General features: G+C 37.1%; 1 protein-coding gene across 3 annotated transcripts in view; it reads right to left on the bottom strand.

Moving 5' to 3' along the window:
* Positions 1-620: 620 nt before the first annotated feature.
* The window catches only part of SGCZ (sarcoglycan zeta), a 222232-nt gene continuing 205283 nt past the window's right edge, over positions 621-17569 (bottom strand). For all 3 annotated transcript variants that reach the window (XM_070948576.1, XM_070948578.1, XM_070948577.1), the window contains 2 exons: positions 3275-3398; positions 621-818 (listed from right to left, as the gene is read on the bottom strand). In XM_070948576.1, coding sequence (XP_070804677.1) covers positions 621-818; positions 3275-3398 — 322 coding nt within the window. The remainder of the gene's footprint in view (positions 819-3274; positions 3399-17569) is intronic.

The raw sequence follows: 17569 nt of genomic DNA, 5'->3' as shown, positions 1-17569 counted from the left end.
GGATTCTGTCTCTTGCTGTTTAAAATATGAAATATGAAGTTTACTTGTTTAGTAAAGCAAATGTTACACAATGCTTTGAAGTCTTAAAATTCTGGGATAAAAGTTTACATCCAAAAGTTATGGGTGTATGAAAATTGTGCTTTCAGACAGTAGAGTTATTTGTCATACCAATTTATCTCAACTTTAGATTCTGGGCCAATTTCTATAGTAGTATATCTATCTCTATATAATTATGTATATATGTGCAGTTTCTCGTATACAGTTCCTGCTCAAAAAAATTCTAAAACAATGTGCTTCACTTCATGTATAGCCAAGGCACCTGTGTATTTCTCCCTTTTGGACAAAAAGTGATACGAAGATCCAGATTCCCTGGTGAAGACAACCATTTTATTAGGCCTTCTATCTTCCATCATGGAGCTCTATAAGCCAGAAGAGAAGGCTCTATTTGGCTCCTTGCTTGGGCTGGAAGAGATCCAGGAGGCCGCGCAGAGCTTCATGATCAAACGAGGGAAATCAAGCAGAACCGTGAAGCAGAGGGACAGTAACAAAAAGGCTATTCTGGTGTGAGGAGGAGGAGGAGGAGGAGGAGAAAGAGGAGGAGGAGAAGGATTCTGGTGTCTTCAGCTCCACAAGCAGATGTTGCCACTGGACTGACATGTGGATCCTACTCCTGCAGGGGATAGGTAGAGTTTGCCATTGGGACAAACACAGATTTCATAGATAGTCTGTCTTGTTGCCGATGAACTTGGTGAGGAGGATGAGGGGAAAGACCCCAGCGGTAGATTCCCTAGCCGGATTGAGTCTGCATTTAAAAATATCTAGGGGAAAAAAAGAAAGAAAAGAGGAAAATGAATTACTTTTACTGCAGGACTTCATTGATATGTTCTTGGATTCTCTAAAACAGACCACTAAAATAGAGATGATGATGCCCTTCTCTGTATTTCAGAATGAAATTCAGTTATTACAAAATAGCAGAATCAGGCTCTTTACTGGTTAACTGGACATCATGGCAACCCAGTGGCTGGCAGGAATGCCTTTCTTTGTCCAATCCCAGCTGTCCTTATTTTTGATACCATACAATTCCTCCCCCCTCCCCGGTGTTTAAGTGTTGAAATAGAGCAGAAGGCTGAAGTAGTGCATAAGGACATAAGGGTCTGAGCTCTGAAAAATAAAAAGCATACAACACTGTACTCTTTGGTGATTCTGATTTAACTGTAGCCATTCGTCAGTTCCACTTAGAGAAGAGCAATGTAGCAATTATACTCCTACATTAGTGTCCATCAGCATAATGAAGTTTGAAAAGTGCACTGTAAGTGAGAAGGCAATATGTAATTCCCACAATTCTGCAACTGTTTCCCTTTCTTCTTGTTCATTTGTTCATTTGTTCATTCTCCCAGTTGTTAATATCACCTAGGAAAAGAACAGTCTGGAAAGGGTTGCAATTTATGAGCTACTGATATGGATTTAGATTGCTGGACAATAAAACTGCTTATTTGAAAGAACGTGCAAAGGTAGATTTCCATCTATTAGCTGAAGACCTTTGTTGGGTAGTTAGGAAGAGATTAGTTGGTAATTAATGATAGAGAAGAGATAAAAACATATCCAACAGCCGCAATACCTGCCCCACCTTCCCTTAAAACTATCAGCATTGTGGTGAAAGCTAAGAAAGTTAAACTGAAGAGCTAATGATTATTATAATACAGTAATGTGGAATTCAACTTTTGTTTGATTCTTATGATTGTGATGAATTAATATTCTAGGGGAATCAAAATTTGGAAATAGAAAAAACTTTGTGGGAGAACCAACAAAAATTGTATAAAGAGTATGAAGCTTAGAATATGGAATAGGAACAAATGATGGTTATCTTGATAGTTGTAGAATTATAATTTATATAATATTTGCCAGTATCTTCAGTTAAAATACTTTTTGTCTTGATATATAACAGTAGCCAAAATGTTTCAGAATCCCACTTACTCCTAAAGGATTCAACATATTCTTTACAAAATGATTCTAGAAACAGCTGCTAAAATACACTAATTAAATGTTCAAGAACACAGAGACATGTGGAGTAAGGATTTGGAGTGTTTTTATATTTATATTATAAATATATATTTATAATTATTATAAATATATATTTATATTTATATAAGCCATGAAAATAAACTGGAAAACTATGGGCCAGATCCTTTTTCTTAACTACTTCACAGAGTTGCAATGAGCTTATGGAAACACAATATAAAATGATCAAGAAATTGAATACATAACATCTGCACACAACCTTGTGGTTATAGTAAAGTTGGCGCAAGTCCAAAAGAGGTTAAAATGTATTTTGTTGGTACCATTGCAACAAAATGACCTTCATGAGAGGATGACAATGAAGCCAAAATGTAGGAGGATTTTTTTGTTTAAATTTTATTCACCTAAGACAAAATGAAGCCATTTCCTTAAAGAGTTTCCTTGAGCAGGAGTCTTGGTTGCATGTCAAACTGCTGGAGTGCAGCTAGATTTCAGAATGTCGTTAGGAGAAAGATGAAGAACAGTTGTTAAAGATAAGGAAATAAGGCACCCAAAGAAGATGTAGGGGAAAAGATCCTGCAACTGGAATCATGGGAAGGTTATGTTTGTGTGTGCACAAGTGTGCACTGTGCAGTGTGGCCAAATAACAGAGGAAAGGAAGAGGTAAAGGCCTTGGCAGCCAGAAAGGATTCTGGAATCTGAGTGGTATAAGGTCAAATCAGAATGGAACAGAAACGATCATGTCAAAGTAAGCCATAGAAGATGTCAAGTAGTGTGAACTCCAACATCATTTTCCAGAGGTTCTTAGTAAACCAACATGTTTCCCAGAAAGGAACTTAGAAAAATCATGCCTGCCTTTTAATTCCAGTAATACATTAAGTTCTTAACAAAACTCCCTCCAGTGTCCAGCTGGTATCCATCTGGACTCATTAGGTACCTGGAACAGAACATCTTAATGGGTTTGTCTTTCCTCCAGAGATAATAAACAGTAACAAATATTTGGAGCAAGAACTGATGTGACCATAAATCTAATGTCCTCCAGAATCAGATCAAACATCAGCTGCTCAAAGGTAAAGTTGCTATCAAGCACACATTTTTTTAATATGCACATGCAATTAAATGTGATGGACTTTATTGCAAGATAGAGAGAAATAAAATTAATTTAAGGCTCCAGTTCTAAGCACCATATAATGGACTAGTGTCCAAGTAAACATGCATTGGATTTCACTAATGAATATGGTTCTCTAATAAGGCTTACCTCCCCTTCTGTAGACTGCAAATGTAGCTCTTTTCTACAAGTGGCTTTCAAGTCCCCTGCGGCTGCACTCACTTGTATTCCCTTTGGAGCTTCCATTATCAAAGATCTTGTAGGCGATTCAAGCCTAGAAAATGGGGGGTGGGGTGGAAATGAGGAAAGTGAGGAAATTTATAAAAATAAAATAAAATAAAATAAAATACCACATGCCCTATGTATTGCTCATCCGCTAGGTATTTTTTCTACAACACAATAGAAATAAAATACCAACAACATTCTTAATACACTGAAAGTTCTTTTGAATATCAATTCATATTTTCTAGAGTACAATGTTATTTTTTTCTAGAACAAGGTCTATTTTATTTCAAGTCAGTTATTTTGCTGTGAATGGTCTATCAGAATACAATGTTTAACTATGACTAATAATTTTACATAAAAGTTGAAGCTGGTGAGTGCTGTTTTACATCCATGTGTAGGTGTCACCTGCTGCTTGTTGTTGCTTATGAAGGTGATCCTTGTATACTCATCAACTTTTTAGCAGCTGATATATAATTACTATCATAGTAAAAGGGAAGCTTATGAAAGTCCTGAAACTAATTTGGGTATTATTAGAAATATATTTGCTTACTCCAAATGAGGGGTTTAAAATTCAGGCATTTGAAAGATCCAGCCAATAGGCATGCCAGAAACCACAGTACAAAATCTGTCCTATAGATATCAGTCTTTAGGGTTGTCATGTTTATTGTCAACAGGCCTGCTTTGAATATTGGCAGAAATGCAATGAATATGGATTCCAAGAAATAAATAATGGAAAAATTATTAATAAACATTATAGCCTGATATTGCCTGATTTAAAGATTTCTTATCCAAATGTTTCAATATCATGTTTTTCAGGGTTCTTTATCAAGATCTGTTATAGGCTTACTTCTCTATTTGCATAAATATTGACAATAATTAATGACTGGATTTCTTTCTAATAATTTGTGTTTTGTTATTATGGCCAGCTTTCTAAATGGTCTGTCATCTCAATGGTAGATTGGGGGTGTCTACAGAAGTGGTATAAGTGACAAAGCATGTGTTGCAATGCTACAATGCAAACCTGCCACTAATGTATTGTGAATGATTCTGCAACACAAGTGGGAAAGGGTAGAGTTTGTAATTTGTCATTAGCACATTTATTTTATTATATACCATCATGTCTAGCTGGGGACCTGAGTAGTGGTAGACCTATTTTCTTGCTTATACATGGCATAGTTATGAAACAACAAATATTAAACCAAAGCTGAAAAATATAATTTAAAAAATATGTTATTTATTGGTTTATTTAACTATGTTCCAAGTTAGGTTTAACACAAATAACTTCTTAAAGCTCTGTTTTAAATAGCCTATCATGTAAATAGTTATCAATAAAATTTAGGAACATTGACCCTTTATCTTATGTGGTTGCTTTGAAGAACTGTGATTTATTTAATGATGCGCCATCTTATTAAGGAAAGAATATAGTTTAAACTTCAGGAAAATTATATTTTTAACAGATATTATTTAAGAACCACCTTTCTTTCAAAAGGAAATTTCTAGACATCTTAATTTTTAGTTCACTTCTACAAACTCCACTTGTTTTTTTATTTTCTTCAGGCAAATGCTGGTATGATGAAATGGACCATATTTTTGTATGCTTTTCTAATCCTTGTGAAATTTAATATACATATGGTTTAAAATAAAATTACCCTTGGCTATATAGGTAAGGAAGACTTTTACTTATAAAAGTAAAAGGTTTTATTTTGAATTCAAAGCTATTAATGCTAAGTTAGAAACATTAGGGTATATGATGGATATCATCCAGCCACTGTTTTGGGCATTTAAATTGCATTGATTGTAGTCAAAGATTTAAGAAGATGCTTAACTTTCTACTGAAATCAATGGGGAAAGCACTAAAATTTGATTGACCCATGCTTGTTATAGATCACAGATTCCAATCTTGTGGAGAAGATCATTTTAATTAAGCAGTAATAACATTAGTCCTGTTAATGTTACCTGTCTTGCAAACCCCAGGTAACCAACAATTATAAAACGTTCCAAAAAAGGACCAAGTATTTAAGATCAGGTGAATACCGTAGTTGCTCCTTTAAAGAGAGCTACTGAGTTATTTGCTGTGTTGCATTGCCAGATAGAGAATATATCAGGGAACATGCACAGAAGTGCAAATCACATTGTCTTAAAATCCAAGTCAATGCATATGACATCTGTAGCATTCTGCATGAAGAAGCTGGAGGCAAGCAAATGAGACATCTACAAATTAATGGACATACCTAGGGTTTTAAAGAAGTTGAGTGAAACAGTCAAAAGAAAACTCAGAAATATTGCAGCCCAATCATATTTTCGTTTGCTATTATTTCTGTGCTGCAGGTCAAACTGAAACATTAATCAATGTTCCAGTTCTGAAGACACCATTGCAGTGATTGTAGAGCTATGTTGGTAGAACATGCATTACAGGAGTAGTACCTTGTTAAATCTGCAGGTCAGGGGCTTAGTTTAATTTGGATGTGCAGTTACGAAATTTGCCTTGTATCACAGGAGAGGGTATGGCAAAATTAGCCTACTAACAGGATCCTTCTCAGAGAACCTCCCAGACTAAACCAGAGATAGCAACCCATGCTGAATACTCATGCACCTATGATTTGAATGAAGATTGACACAGGTGTTCATGGTTAAACATTTTAGGAAAACATTAAAACTATTTAAAAAGGGATGCTGGGTCAAGATAAAATATAGAGATATCATTGAGTCAAACTCAGCTCCTAGTAACTCCATAGTAGGTTGATAATGTGGAACTAATCCCCCATGGAAATCAGATTAGAGTGTATAGGAAGTTGGAGGTTCAAGAACTCAGCACATTTCAAAATTAATATTGAAAACTGACATTCTGTTTCTTTAATGCTTTAATCTGTCATTTCTAAACCAATTGGATTGGAAAGCTGCACAAAATGTTGTACTGTTGCACAAATAAAGGCAGTTCCTGATGTCTCCTCTTGTACCAGGGTTTCAATTGTTTTGTAATTCTATACATGCTCTGATAAAATTTGTGCAGGCTCCCCTAGATAACTCTGATATGCCTCTGATGCTCTCTGCTGTGATCTCTAACCTCCCTCCCAAAAAATTCTGGAATTCCTTTTAATAAGGCTTGGCATGGCCAATTTCAGGATTGGCAAATTAATATATTGTTTTATTTTTCCCCAAAGAAATGGAAGGATGGCTGTAAGGATGCAAAATATCTTGATATATTTCATTTAAAAGAATCTACTAATCTTCCAATTAATTAGAACATGAACAAAAATAGGAAACATTAATTCACACATCTACAGAAGGGTGCTGGTAGTGTCAATGCTTGGGCAAAAGTTAAGCCCTTCTCAATCACAGTTCCATTGGCAAAAATATACAAGCCAAATTTAGCTTCAAAAGAAACATCAACTCTTTTCTGAAACCAAAATAGGGAGTCTTTTACATTCATTATTAAATTTCATTAAGTTGGAGTGACACTTTGACTTGCAAAATACCAGATGATAGTGGGTTGATTCTTTTTACATCCATAGGCATTGAAAGCCAACAGAAAGAAATGCCACTCATATTTATATTTTTAGTATAAATAGTACAGAAAATGGTCCTGGCATTCTGTCCAAAGCAAGCAGCTTGAACAATATAAAGGACTATTTTGAATCCCGAGAGCCTATCCAAGCAAAGCTAAAAAAGCAGGACAAATCCCTAATTTTGGCTCTCTGTTTTAGCTATGTAAGGAAAGATAAATCATGAATAATAAGAAAGAGAATCAAGATTGTCAATTTATCACTGGACCTAGAAAGGGAACTCAAGCTAGGTATATTCTTAATTATGCTGGAAAATTTAAAAAGCTAGAACAGGAATGGAAAATGTCCAGGCAATGAGGAAGCTTGTTTCATCCATGAAAACCTGCCTCTGATGAGATATATGATATTTTTCCTGCATTGCATTACAATCCAATTAACTGATGTCAGAAACTTTTCAAAACATACTTGCTGATCAGACAGCATTTTGGTTGTTCATAACTAGGAAGAGGAAGTTTAATTCCTTCTACCCACAATTTCCTCATAAGGAAATATAATCTGCTTGTCTTTCACCAAATTTTTATATGGCCCTAGTAGGGCTGGTGGAAGTTTTATAGAGCTTTATTGTTGCACGCGAGAGCAGAGGGAGGAAGCCTTGTTGGACAAGTTGCATGTTCTCTAAAAGAGTTCTACATGGCAGGACAATATATGAAAATATATGTGTGGGATGTGCATAGGCACATAGGATGTGTTAATGAACAGATCAAAAAAAATTACAGTCTGTGTCTCCATACCAGCAGTGAGGAGGCTCTGTCCATTTTGGGCATGACTTCAGTGTTTAATTCTGCCCTCAAGCCAGAAGGGCTTCTCCATTTCTGTATTAGAGCAACATGAATGTTAAGGAAAAGGTGGAGAACATTCTTTTCTGATTGAAGGATGGGCATATCCCTGGAGAGGTGAGGAAACTCACTTAGGAGCATTATCTCTCTCTCCATATTTTTAAAATTCCTGCCTGCCTGCCTGCCTGCCTACCTTCTGAGCTTAGCAGAAAACAGATATACTGATGGAAATCTGCAAACTATAAAAATATAGCAATAAAATTGACTGTTGAGTGTGAAAGATGCTACTCATCTTTCTGCTTCAGACATCTAATCAAGGAGAAAAAGGTTGCATGATTTTCTTGTTGCTTCAGTTTTTGCAGCTATTTTCCCCCCTCTCTCCTGGGAACTAGAGCCTGTTTTCTCAGGGAAAAGCAACCAATGGCAGAACTTGCAGGTGAGAAATAAGACCTCGGAAAAGGGTCAAGAGCATCTTTCTTGACTGCTTTGCCTTTTCAGAGTATAGTCTCTCACCACATGTCGCATTTTCTGCCTCTCACAAAATACAAAAAGTATTTGCCATCCCAGCCTCATGCCAAGTTATTTTGGCATCAAATATCTAGCTACTGAACATATTTTTCTCACCTTATTATGTGAGAAATAAGATGTAACAGTCAGCTTATTATCAATCTTAAAGCTCTCATTAACTGAGACATCTGAAAGCCGAACTTTAATTAAATAGAGCATGCTATTACTTTTAGTGTAGCCTGTTCATTTTAGCCTAGTAGGAGCTACAGAAAAGTAATGAACTCCAGTATTTGATGCTAACAGGTCTAGATAGGCAGTGAAATGAAGGGTGGGGGCAAGCAATGATGCCTGAATCCTCCAAGTAGGGATGAAATTTCAAGATAAAAGAGCATTTCAGAAACTTATGGAACTGTCACTGAGGTATTGTAAGAACCTGCAACAGCTGCCACCCCCAAGGCTAACTACATTTTTTGGCAACTACATCTTTAGACAAATTTACTCTAAACTTGCTTCTCAGCTTTCCAACTTAAGGATGTAACTCTTCTATCAGTAACTGACTCTATAGATAATTTCTCTGCAGCTTCTCCTGGACTTTAGGGATCCAGGATGAAACAAAAAGAGACACAAGCCCTTTAGCAACTATAAGCAACATTCAGCAAATGAACAGTAGACTCCAAGGATTTTTATCATTTTCAGCTAACTTGGAGCAATTGGCATTTGGGTAGTTTAACTACCCAATTTTGCCATCTATGAGGTCCTTTTAGCTTCTTCTCCATGAATCCTAAAAAAAGGATTATGGCCCAGCCATGTAGTAAATCATATTTCTTTTCAGTCACATTGAAAAGTACAAGTTCTTGATAAGTTTATATTAACTTAAAACCCAAATATACACTATGTAAATTATTTTGTTGACTCTTTTCATAGTTCCTCCCAGCCTGAGATGTTTTTAATGTGATGCGGGGTGGTGGTGGTTGAGTGGGTGGAAAAACCAAAGTTGTCCATTTTGAGTCTAACTTTGAAAAAGTAACTTGCTATAGTAATATTCCTTCTTATTTTTCCTTTTTTGTAAAGAAAAATTATTATTAGAGCTGTACATTTACAACTTTACTATTATTATTGCTGCTACTGCTACTTCTGTTATTACTACTACTCACTATTGTATTTTTTGAGACAAATGAGAATGAAACTTCCTATAACTTTGCACTGCCTGATCAATTTTTTTTTAAATCTCATTATGCTGAGTGTTGGCTTTCAGCATTAGTTTATAGTTAATGGCACAATAGCCTTGACGATGACAGGGGGAAAAAGCTATTAAATTTGATCCTTGAGTTCTCCCAAAGGCACAGAACAACAGCAAAGCAATTTACCTTTCTTATTAGGAAGGTGATTGATAGCACAGATTTTCATACATAGCTACAAATGCCTTAGAACATATTGAATCTTAATGGGTAGCTTATGTATATTCAACATATTGTCCCTTAATAAGTAACTTAAAAGGGAATATTGAATAACTGTTGGTAAAAATTGGTTTTAATGGTACATTTCCACCATTAAAACCAGTATTTTGGAAGCTTAGAGTATAGTCAACTGAGCTGTAAGGTTTTTTAAAAAATAAAGATGGCAATAAAAGCCTTATAAAATAAACTGTCAGTGCTCAGATTATAAATTAAACCTTTATTTTTAAACAATGTCATTCACACTATTAAATACCAGAGGTTCAACTAATTTTGCTAAGAAAAAAATAATAGAAAAACTAATAGCAATAGACAAAGATGTTAAACTTGCAAAGAATATCGTTGCAATTCTTTGGTCATTTTAAGACATATTTTGACTGTAGTTTATTATATGCTTCTGAAATAATTACACAATAAACCTCAGCTGTGAATGCAGCATTGCAGTAAATTTTATAATGATTCAAATAACATGGCATGCAAGGTTCAGTTTGGACATTCAGTTCAATCAACATTGATTAATCATCCATTTAACACAGATTCATGAACTGAAAAGGGCCCTGGATTCAAAAGACAAATGGAATTTGTTGGATTGGTATTTATTAGAAGCCTTCTGAAATGAAAATTCAATAGCATTTCTGCTGCTTCAGAGATCCTACCAGACAAATACACAATGTTGTAGTTCTTTCAGTTCGTCATGAAAATGAATGGTGTGATGGGCTCCTTGACATTCACAGAGCAGTCATCAGCCAAAAGGCCTTATCACCTTATGAAACTCTCTGTCTTTCAGAACTGGGTGGGCAGGCTAACGTTGCTTCATTCACTTTATCAACTCTCAACTTCTTTTATTCAGCCAGCCATGTACCTTAACATTTGCTTTTTCTCGCACCAATAGAAGGTTAATTTTCTTTTATGCTGTCCCTGTCAGCACAAGTAAGAATTCCACTCAGGAGTCAAGAATATGTGACTGGTCTAGAACAGGGGTCTCCAACCTTGGCAACTTTAACCCTGGAGGACTTCAACTTCCAGAACTCTGGGAGTTGAAGCCTGCCAGGCTTAAAGTTGCCAAGGTTGGAGACCCCTAGTCTAGAATACACTTTGGGTTCAAATCTTACGTTCATAATCTGCAGCAGATTGAAATAACTTCATATTTATGGTAAGTGAATGTATGCCAAGCTTGCATTGTACTATTGAATATTTTTAAAGAAAATGTGGTGGTAATGGCAGCAGAAGTATGAAAGTATGAAAGTCCTTCTCTGTGGCCTGCCTGATTTTGTAGCAGTGTTCCTTGCTGTGTGAGTCTGTTTCTGTTGACCTTGCTAATTAACTAACATGGACATTGCCAGAAAACCAATACTGTTTACAATCAAGCCTGGATAAGGATAAGAGAATTTTGTCCAGGATCCTTGCAAATCAGCTAGGCCAGCCCTCCTGATACCCCAGAAAAACAAGAATTTTTAATTTTAATTTTTAAAGTTTGTATTTAATAGTTGGCGTAGGATACTGCATTAGAATAGAATAACAGAGTTGGAAGGGACCTTGGAGGTCTTCTAGTCCAACCCCCTGCCCAGGCAGGAAACCCTACACCACTTCAGACAAATGGTTATCCAACATCTTCTTAAACATTTCCAGTGTTGGAGCATTCACAACTTCTACAGGCAAGTTGTTCCACTGATTAAGTGTTCTAACTGTCAGGAAATTTCTCCTTAGTTCTAAGTTGCTTCTCTTCTCGATTAGTTTCCACCCCTTGCTTCTTGTTCTACGGTCAGGTGCTTTGGAGAATAGTTGGACTCCCTCTTTGTGGCAACCCCTGAGATTGTTTCAGTGAAGTTCACTATATGCTCCTTTGAATATATACAAACTTTTAAAACACCTGGTACAAAATTTTGAGAGAAAATTTTGCACCAGGTGTTTTAAAAGTTTGTATATATTCAAAGGAGCATATAGTGAAGTTCCCAATCAAGGAACTACTAAGATAAAGAACCAAGCAGAAAACAATACCCTAATCAAAGAACTAACCAGGAGAAAACCACATCTCCACCAACACTGGCAGGGTAAGTTACTATATATAAACAGGAAACAAACCCACACTAACTAGCAATGATTATTATTATATCTAGTTGGATGATGAAATGTCTGCAAGCAAAACAACCAAACTCAGAGTGCATCAAGGACTCCACCAATTCTCTCTGCACTGAATGAAGAAGTATGTAAGTATTCTTTTAAAAAAAAAATTGAAAAGAAATTGGCTAAAACCATTGAAACTGAGCTTTGCAAGGTTAATGTCTTCTTACGGGGACAAAATCCCAGCTTTGAGCATTTTGTGTTGTATTTGTTGTAGCCTATGCACAAATCTTATCCCTATCTATTTTTTTTTTTAATTTGATTTTTATGCCGCCCTTCTCCGGAGACTCAGGGCAGCTTACAATGTGCTAAGCAATAGCCTTCATTCTTTTGTATATTTATACGAAGTCAGCTTATTGCCCCGACAACTGGGTCCTCAATTTACCTACCTTAGAAAGGATGGAAGGCTGAGTCAACCTTGAGCCTGGTGAGATTCGAACCTGCAGTAATTGCAGGCAGCTGGTCTTAATAACAGGGTGCTTTAGACCACTGTACTACCAAGGCTCCTAGAATCTAGAATTCTGAATCAGCTCAAATTCAGTTCCCGTCCCTTCTGAAATGCCATGCCCAAATCAATTCAAGTACTTTTTTGAGTACTTGAGTACTACTAATTCAAAGCTAATTAGAATTGGTTCCATTTCTTTTTTTTCTTTAAAACATTTATATAACCACTCATCCTAACAGAAACACTATTCCCAAGGTTTACATAGAGTAAATGAGTAAATTGTGAAATTTTCACTCATTATAATGGTAACCCATTTATGGTTTAGCCAATTTTTTGACATGTACACATAAAAGGAAATGTTACTGCTTACCTAATTAGTATATTTATTTATTTATTTATTTATTTATTTATTTATTTATTTATTTATTTTTCAAATTTATATGCCACCCTTCTCCTGTAGGACTCGGGGCGGCTCACAAAATAAAAACAACACAACAATCCAAGTGCTAAAATTAGTCAATTAAAAACCCCAGACAATTGAAACACCTTGCAACAGATCAGGGAATTTGCTGAAAATGCCATGTCTTCAGCTCGGTGTGGAAAGTGTGGAGGTCAGGATGAGGCCATCCGGAGGTTAGGATGAGGCCATCCGGAGCCCAGTGGGTAACCCATTCCAGAGGGTCCGTGCGGCCACAGAGGACGCCCTCATCCTGGGGGCCGCCAGCCGACATTGTCTATCTGACAGTACCCGGAGGAGGGCAGTCCTATGTGAGCGCACTGGGTGGTGGGAGGCCGGTAGGAGATGGTCCTGCAAGTACCCCGGGCCCATGCCATGAAGGGCTTTATAGGTAAGTACCAGCACCTTGAAGCGGATCCGAAGGGCCACCGGCAGCCAGTGCAGCTCACGCTGGAGAGGTGTTACATGGGAGTAGCGGGAAGCTCCCGTAACAACCCGCGTGGCCGCAATCTGGACCAGCTGGAGCCTTCGGGTGCACCCCAAGGGCAGCCCCATGTAGAGGGCATTGCAGTAATCCAACCGAGAAAAGATGAAAGCATGAGTGACTGTGCGGAGGGCATCCCTGTCTAGGAAAGGGCGTAACTGGCGCACCAGGCGAACCTGTGCAAAAGCCCCCCCCCCTTGTCACAGCCATTAGATGATCTACCAAGAACAGACGTGAGTCAAAGAGGATGCCAAGATTACGAACCCTTTCAGAGGGAGTAAGCAACTCCCTCCCCATCCAAAGTGATGGGGATACTAGATCACGAGATGCCGGTAGCCACAGCCACTCAGTCTTGGAGGGATTGAGTCTGAGCCTGTTCCTGCCCATCCAGACCTGTACCTCCTCCAGGCACTTAGACATCACAGAGAGGGCATCTCTGGGTTGATCTGGGGTGGAGATGTACAGTTGGGTATCATCAGCATATTGATGATACCTCACCCCGAAGCTGCGAATAATCTCACCCAGCGGTTTCATGTAGATGTTAAAGAGTGGGGGGAGAGAACCGACCCTTGCGGCACCCCACAAGTGAGGGGCCTCGGGGAGGATCTCTGACCCCCCACCCAAACAAACTGCGTATGGCCCGAGAGGTAGGAGGAGAACCACTGTAAAACAGTGCCCCTGACCCTCAATCCCCAGAGCCATCACAGTAGGATACCATGGTCGATGGTATCGAAAGCCACTGAGAGGTCAAGTAGCACCAGAATGGAGGAATAACCCCATCCCAGACCCGCCAGAGATCATTCACCAGGGTGACCAATGCCGTTTCCGTGCTGTGTCCATGCCTGAAACACGATTGGTACGGGTCTAGATAATCTGTTTCCTCCAGGAATTGTGGAAGTTGGTATGCCACCACAGACTCAACAACCTTCGCTATAAAGCGAAGGTTGGAGACAGGATGAAAGTTGTTCAGGGAGGCCGGATCCAGGGCAGGCTTCTTGAGAAGGGGACGAACCACCGCCTCCTTAAGTATGGCGGGGAAGACCCCATCCCTCAATGAAGCATTGATAATCACTTGGATCCGGTCTATAGTCACCTCTCTGGTTGCCGCAACAAGCCAGGAGGGACATGGGTCCAACAAACATGTGGAGGCCCCCAATCTGCCCACAATCCTGTCCACTTCATCTATGGAAACAGGGTCAAAGTCAACCCAGATGTTACCTTCAAGACTTGCTCCCACCGCTTCATCAGATCCTGCCCAGTCGGAGTCTAAACCCATCCGGATCTGAGTGACTTTGTTTGCAGAAATTGTACAAAGTCCTCAGGGCTTCCTTGTAAGGGGTCCTCCCTTGCTCTCTGATTGTATACTGCAAGACCAAGAAATAAATTTCTCAGCATCATTGTAGTGGGACATGGGAATGGCCTTGAAGGACAGATGAATCTTGCAAAACTGAATGCACTTACCCCCTTGCTCCCTTTATCTTTGTGAGAACTACAGAAGGCCTTGTCTAAGATGTTTTCTCAGGTTACAGTTCTGCCCTGGACTTGGGTTTCTTTTTTCTGACTGTTGTCTTGGTAGCATTTTTCCCTTCTGCCCCTCAAGACCATTTTCTCGGTGCACTACACTTACTGCCAAAATAACTACAATAATGGACTAGCTTTCATCAGGTTGTAAAATTGCCTTTTCTGAAAAAAAAAAAAAAATCAAAGGAAGGTGATACAAGCTATCACAGAGCAGTATTAATATAAATATAGGGGATCTTTTTATAGTTTTCTTTTTGTTGGAAATGTCACCACACCCCAGATTATCATATGCTAGAGTTCATCTGTTCCTTTTTTATAATGTCCAGTGGTTTATTCTATTTTATTGTAAATTTACTAGTCCTGGGCCACTGTGTGTAGAATATGGTGTGATATACAGTATCTGTTCCTATTCTTGGTTTATGGTTATTCATCTGGATTAAGGAATTAAAGCAATATGTCTGTTCTTGTTATTTTAGTTATCTCCCCATTCCTTATGCTCTTGTCTGTCTTCCTAGATCCCTTTTGATTTCTAGTAAGAAGTAAAAAATAGTGTCCTAAAACAGCTAGACTGTATTTAATATGCTTTAGGACAATGTAGTCAAGTATTCATACTGTGGATTCATGTCATTTCAAGCAATGGTATATTTCTATAATGGAAGAAAAATCTTTAAAAAACTGAATAGTCCAATTGTTTCACATTCTAAACCTTTCATTCTTAGCTAAATACTTAATGTACTTTACTTATCTATTTAGTCTGCAAATTTTCTTGAAAAATCCCAGGAAGCAATTATATAAATTTCCTAATATATTTTTTTTAACCAAACAATTTCAAAGAACATTTTATTTTTTACCAATATATCCATCTTTATGTGCCTTTATTTTTTTATGAATGCTACTAAGCAAAAATGGGAAAAAGTACAGACAAATGAATAAGTTCACACTTATTGACTGAATTGAATGAATTTTTCTTCACGATTACATTCTTGGATGTGATGTGTAAGGAATGCTAAACAACACCAACAAAGAAAGAGAGAATCAAATATAGAATCTGAAAACTGAATTACCAAGTCTTTGGAGATGGATTTGATATGGAACTTTAAAATGAGATGTAACCATTTGTTCAAGTATCTTTGATATTTTTTTGAAAAATATCAATTCAGACTCTGCAGCAATGTCAGAGCTATACTTTACAAAAGGCTCTGATTGTGTTTAAAATCTCAGTTGGACTTAGAGCACTGTATCAATTTTTTGAATATGATATTTATTCTTTATTCCCATATTTATTGTATTTTGGGGAGAGCATACTGCTCTCAGTAGTAGTCCTAAACACTTTTAATGCATATTGTTTCATGGACTTCAAAAGTGAGTTGTTTTTCATTTGTGGCTTTTGAATAACTTTGGCGATTCAAATGAATAATGAGTATGGCTCAAGAAAAAAACAACATAGAAAAAGCAAGTTCTCTTTTCATGGAGAAGCCTCAACATATCTAACCTTCTACTGACATTTTTTAGCTGAAATAGCTCATAATAAGAACAAGACCTTTGTTCTGTAGGGCACAAACAATGCTCAATAAACTCAAAAACCTTTCCTTCCATTATTTATTTAGCTTTAAAACCACTCACTTACTTGGTTATCTGAATGGTATTCAGTGCAGTTAAAGCATACATAATAAAAACAGCAGAAGAAAACATTTGTGGCTGGAATAATAATCAAAATGTAACACATAAAATCCCCATAAAAACAACAGCAGCACAGATAGTATGAACTTTCCTGAAGCCTTTAAAATGGCTCTTAAATGTGTAGACTTCCAAGGAACAAATGATGAACTGAAGAAAAGTGTGAAAAGTGGAGCTGACGACCATGGTGAATAGATTGGTTCTTTGGAATTTCTTTCCAGACACAGCAAGAACTTGAGATCAGCCACAAGTCCTCCAGACAATTTTCCCCCGCAAGGAGATCATAAGATAGAAATATCTGATGGGTTGTGAACTCTGGAAGACATGGGAGTAGCCATCATGCTCAAACTGGGGTTGGTGTCTTTAAAAGGATGATTTACATACCTCCTTTTCTAGTCACTCTAGGAAGGGAGCTTTTCACTTATTAGAAACCTTTGGATGAGAAGTTTTATAGCACATGATGAGTTGTATGCAATCATTAGAGAAAGAAGTTTTAAATACTAAATAAAAGTTAAAGATTTAACTTTTTTTCTGAATAAGCAGCAAAAGAGTGATGACAATCTTAATTTTAGAAAGTTACAGCTGGACTAAGTGCCCAGATAAATTTGAAATAAGATTTTGGAATTAATTGTAAATAATCCTTCCTGTGGGAAAAGCTTTTGCTTTGTATTTTAAAATGCAAATATCTAAGATTTTTTAAAAAAACTGGACATTACCAGGAATTAGAGGGAACTAAAGATTACAATGAAAGGAAAAGAACTCTCAAACTCAATTTAAAATTATAGAATGAAGCAAATTTTTTTAAAACTGGAGATATTGAAGGATATTTTTGAACAAAAAAACCCCCAAAGTTAATTGTAAATCTGCCTCCGCAGATAAACTGGGTTTGAAAAATGCTATGAAAGAGAAACAAGTTTTACCTGACAACATTGAGACTGTTTTGAAAATGGAATTAAAAAATAAACTACAAGAATGACATGGAAATAGATGTTACAGTGGGCATACAAAAGAAACTGGTTTATGTCTTAATCCTAAAATGGGATATACAAATAACAAACCAAGAGAGTAACCTGAATCATTTTCTTAACTTTGATTTACAAAAGAGGCTTGTTAAAGTTTTGAAGAATGTTGTGAAAAGGGGCAAAGAAAAAAAATGAAATGAAACCAAGTTTTATGACATTATTTGAAGGATTAGATTATTAGAAGCAAAACGAA

The sequence above is a fragment of the Pituophis catenifer genome, unplaced genomic scaffold (genome assembly GCF_029215685.1).
Source record: "Pituophis catenifer annectens isolate HBS135680 unplaced genomic scaffold, rPitCat1.0.hap2 SCAF_8, whole genome shotgun sequence".
NCBI lineage: Eukaryota > Metazoa > Chordata > Lepidosauria > Squamata > Colubridae > Pituophis > Pituophis catenifer.
The sequence above is the reverse complement of the archived record's forward strand: the minus strand, read 5'-3'. Positions and strand labels throughout refer to the sequence as shown.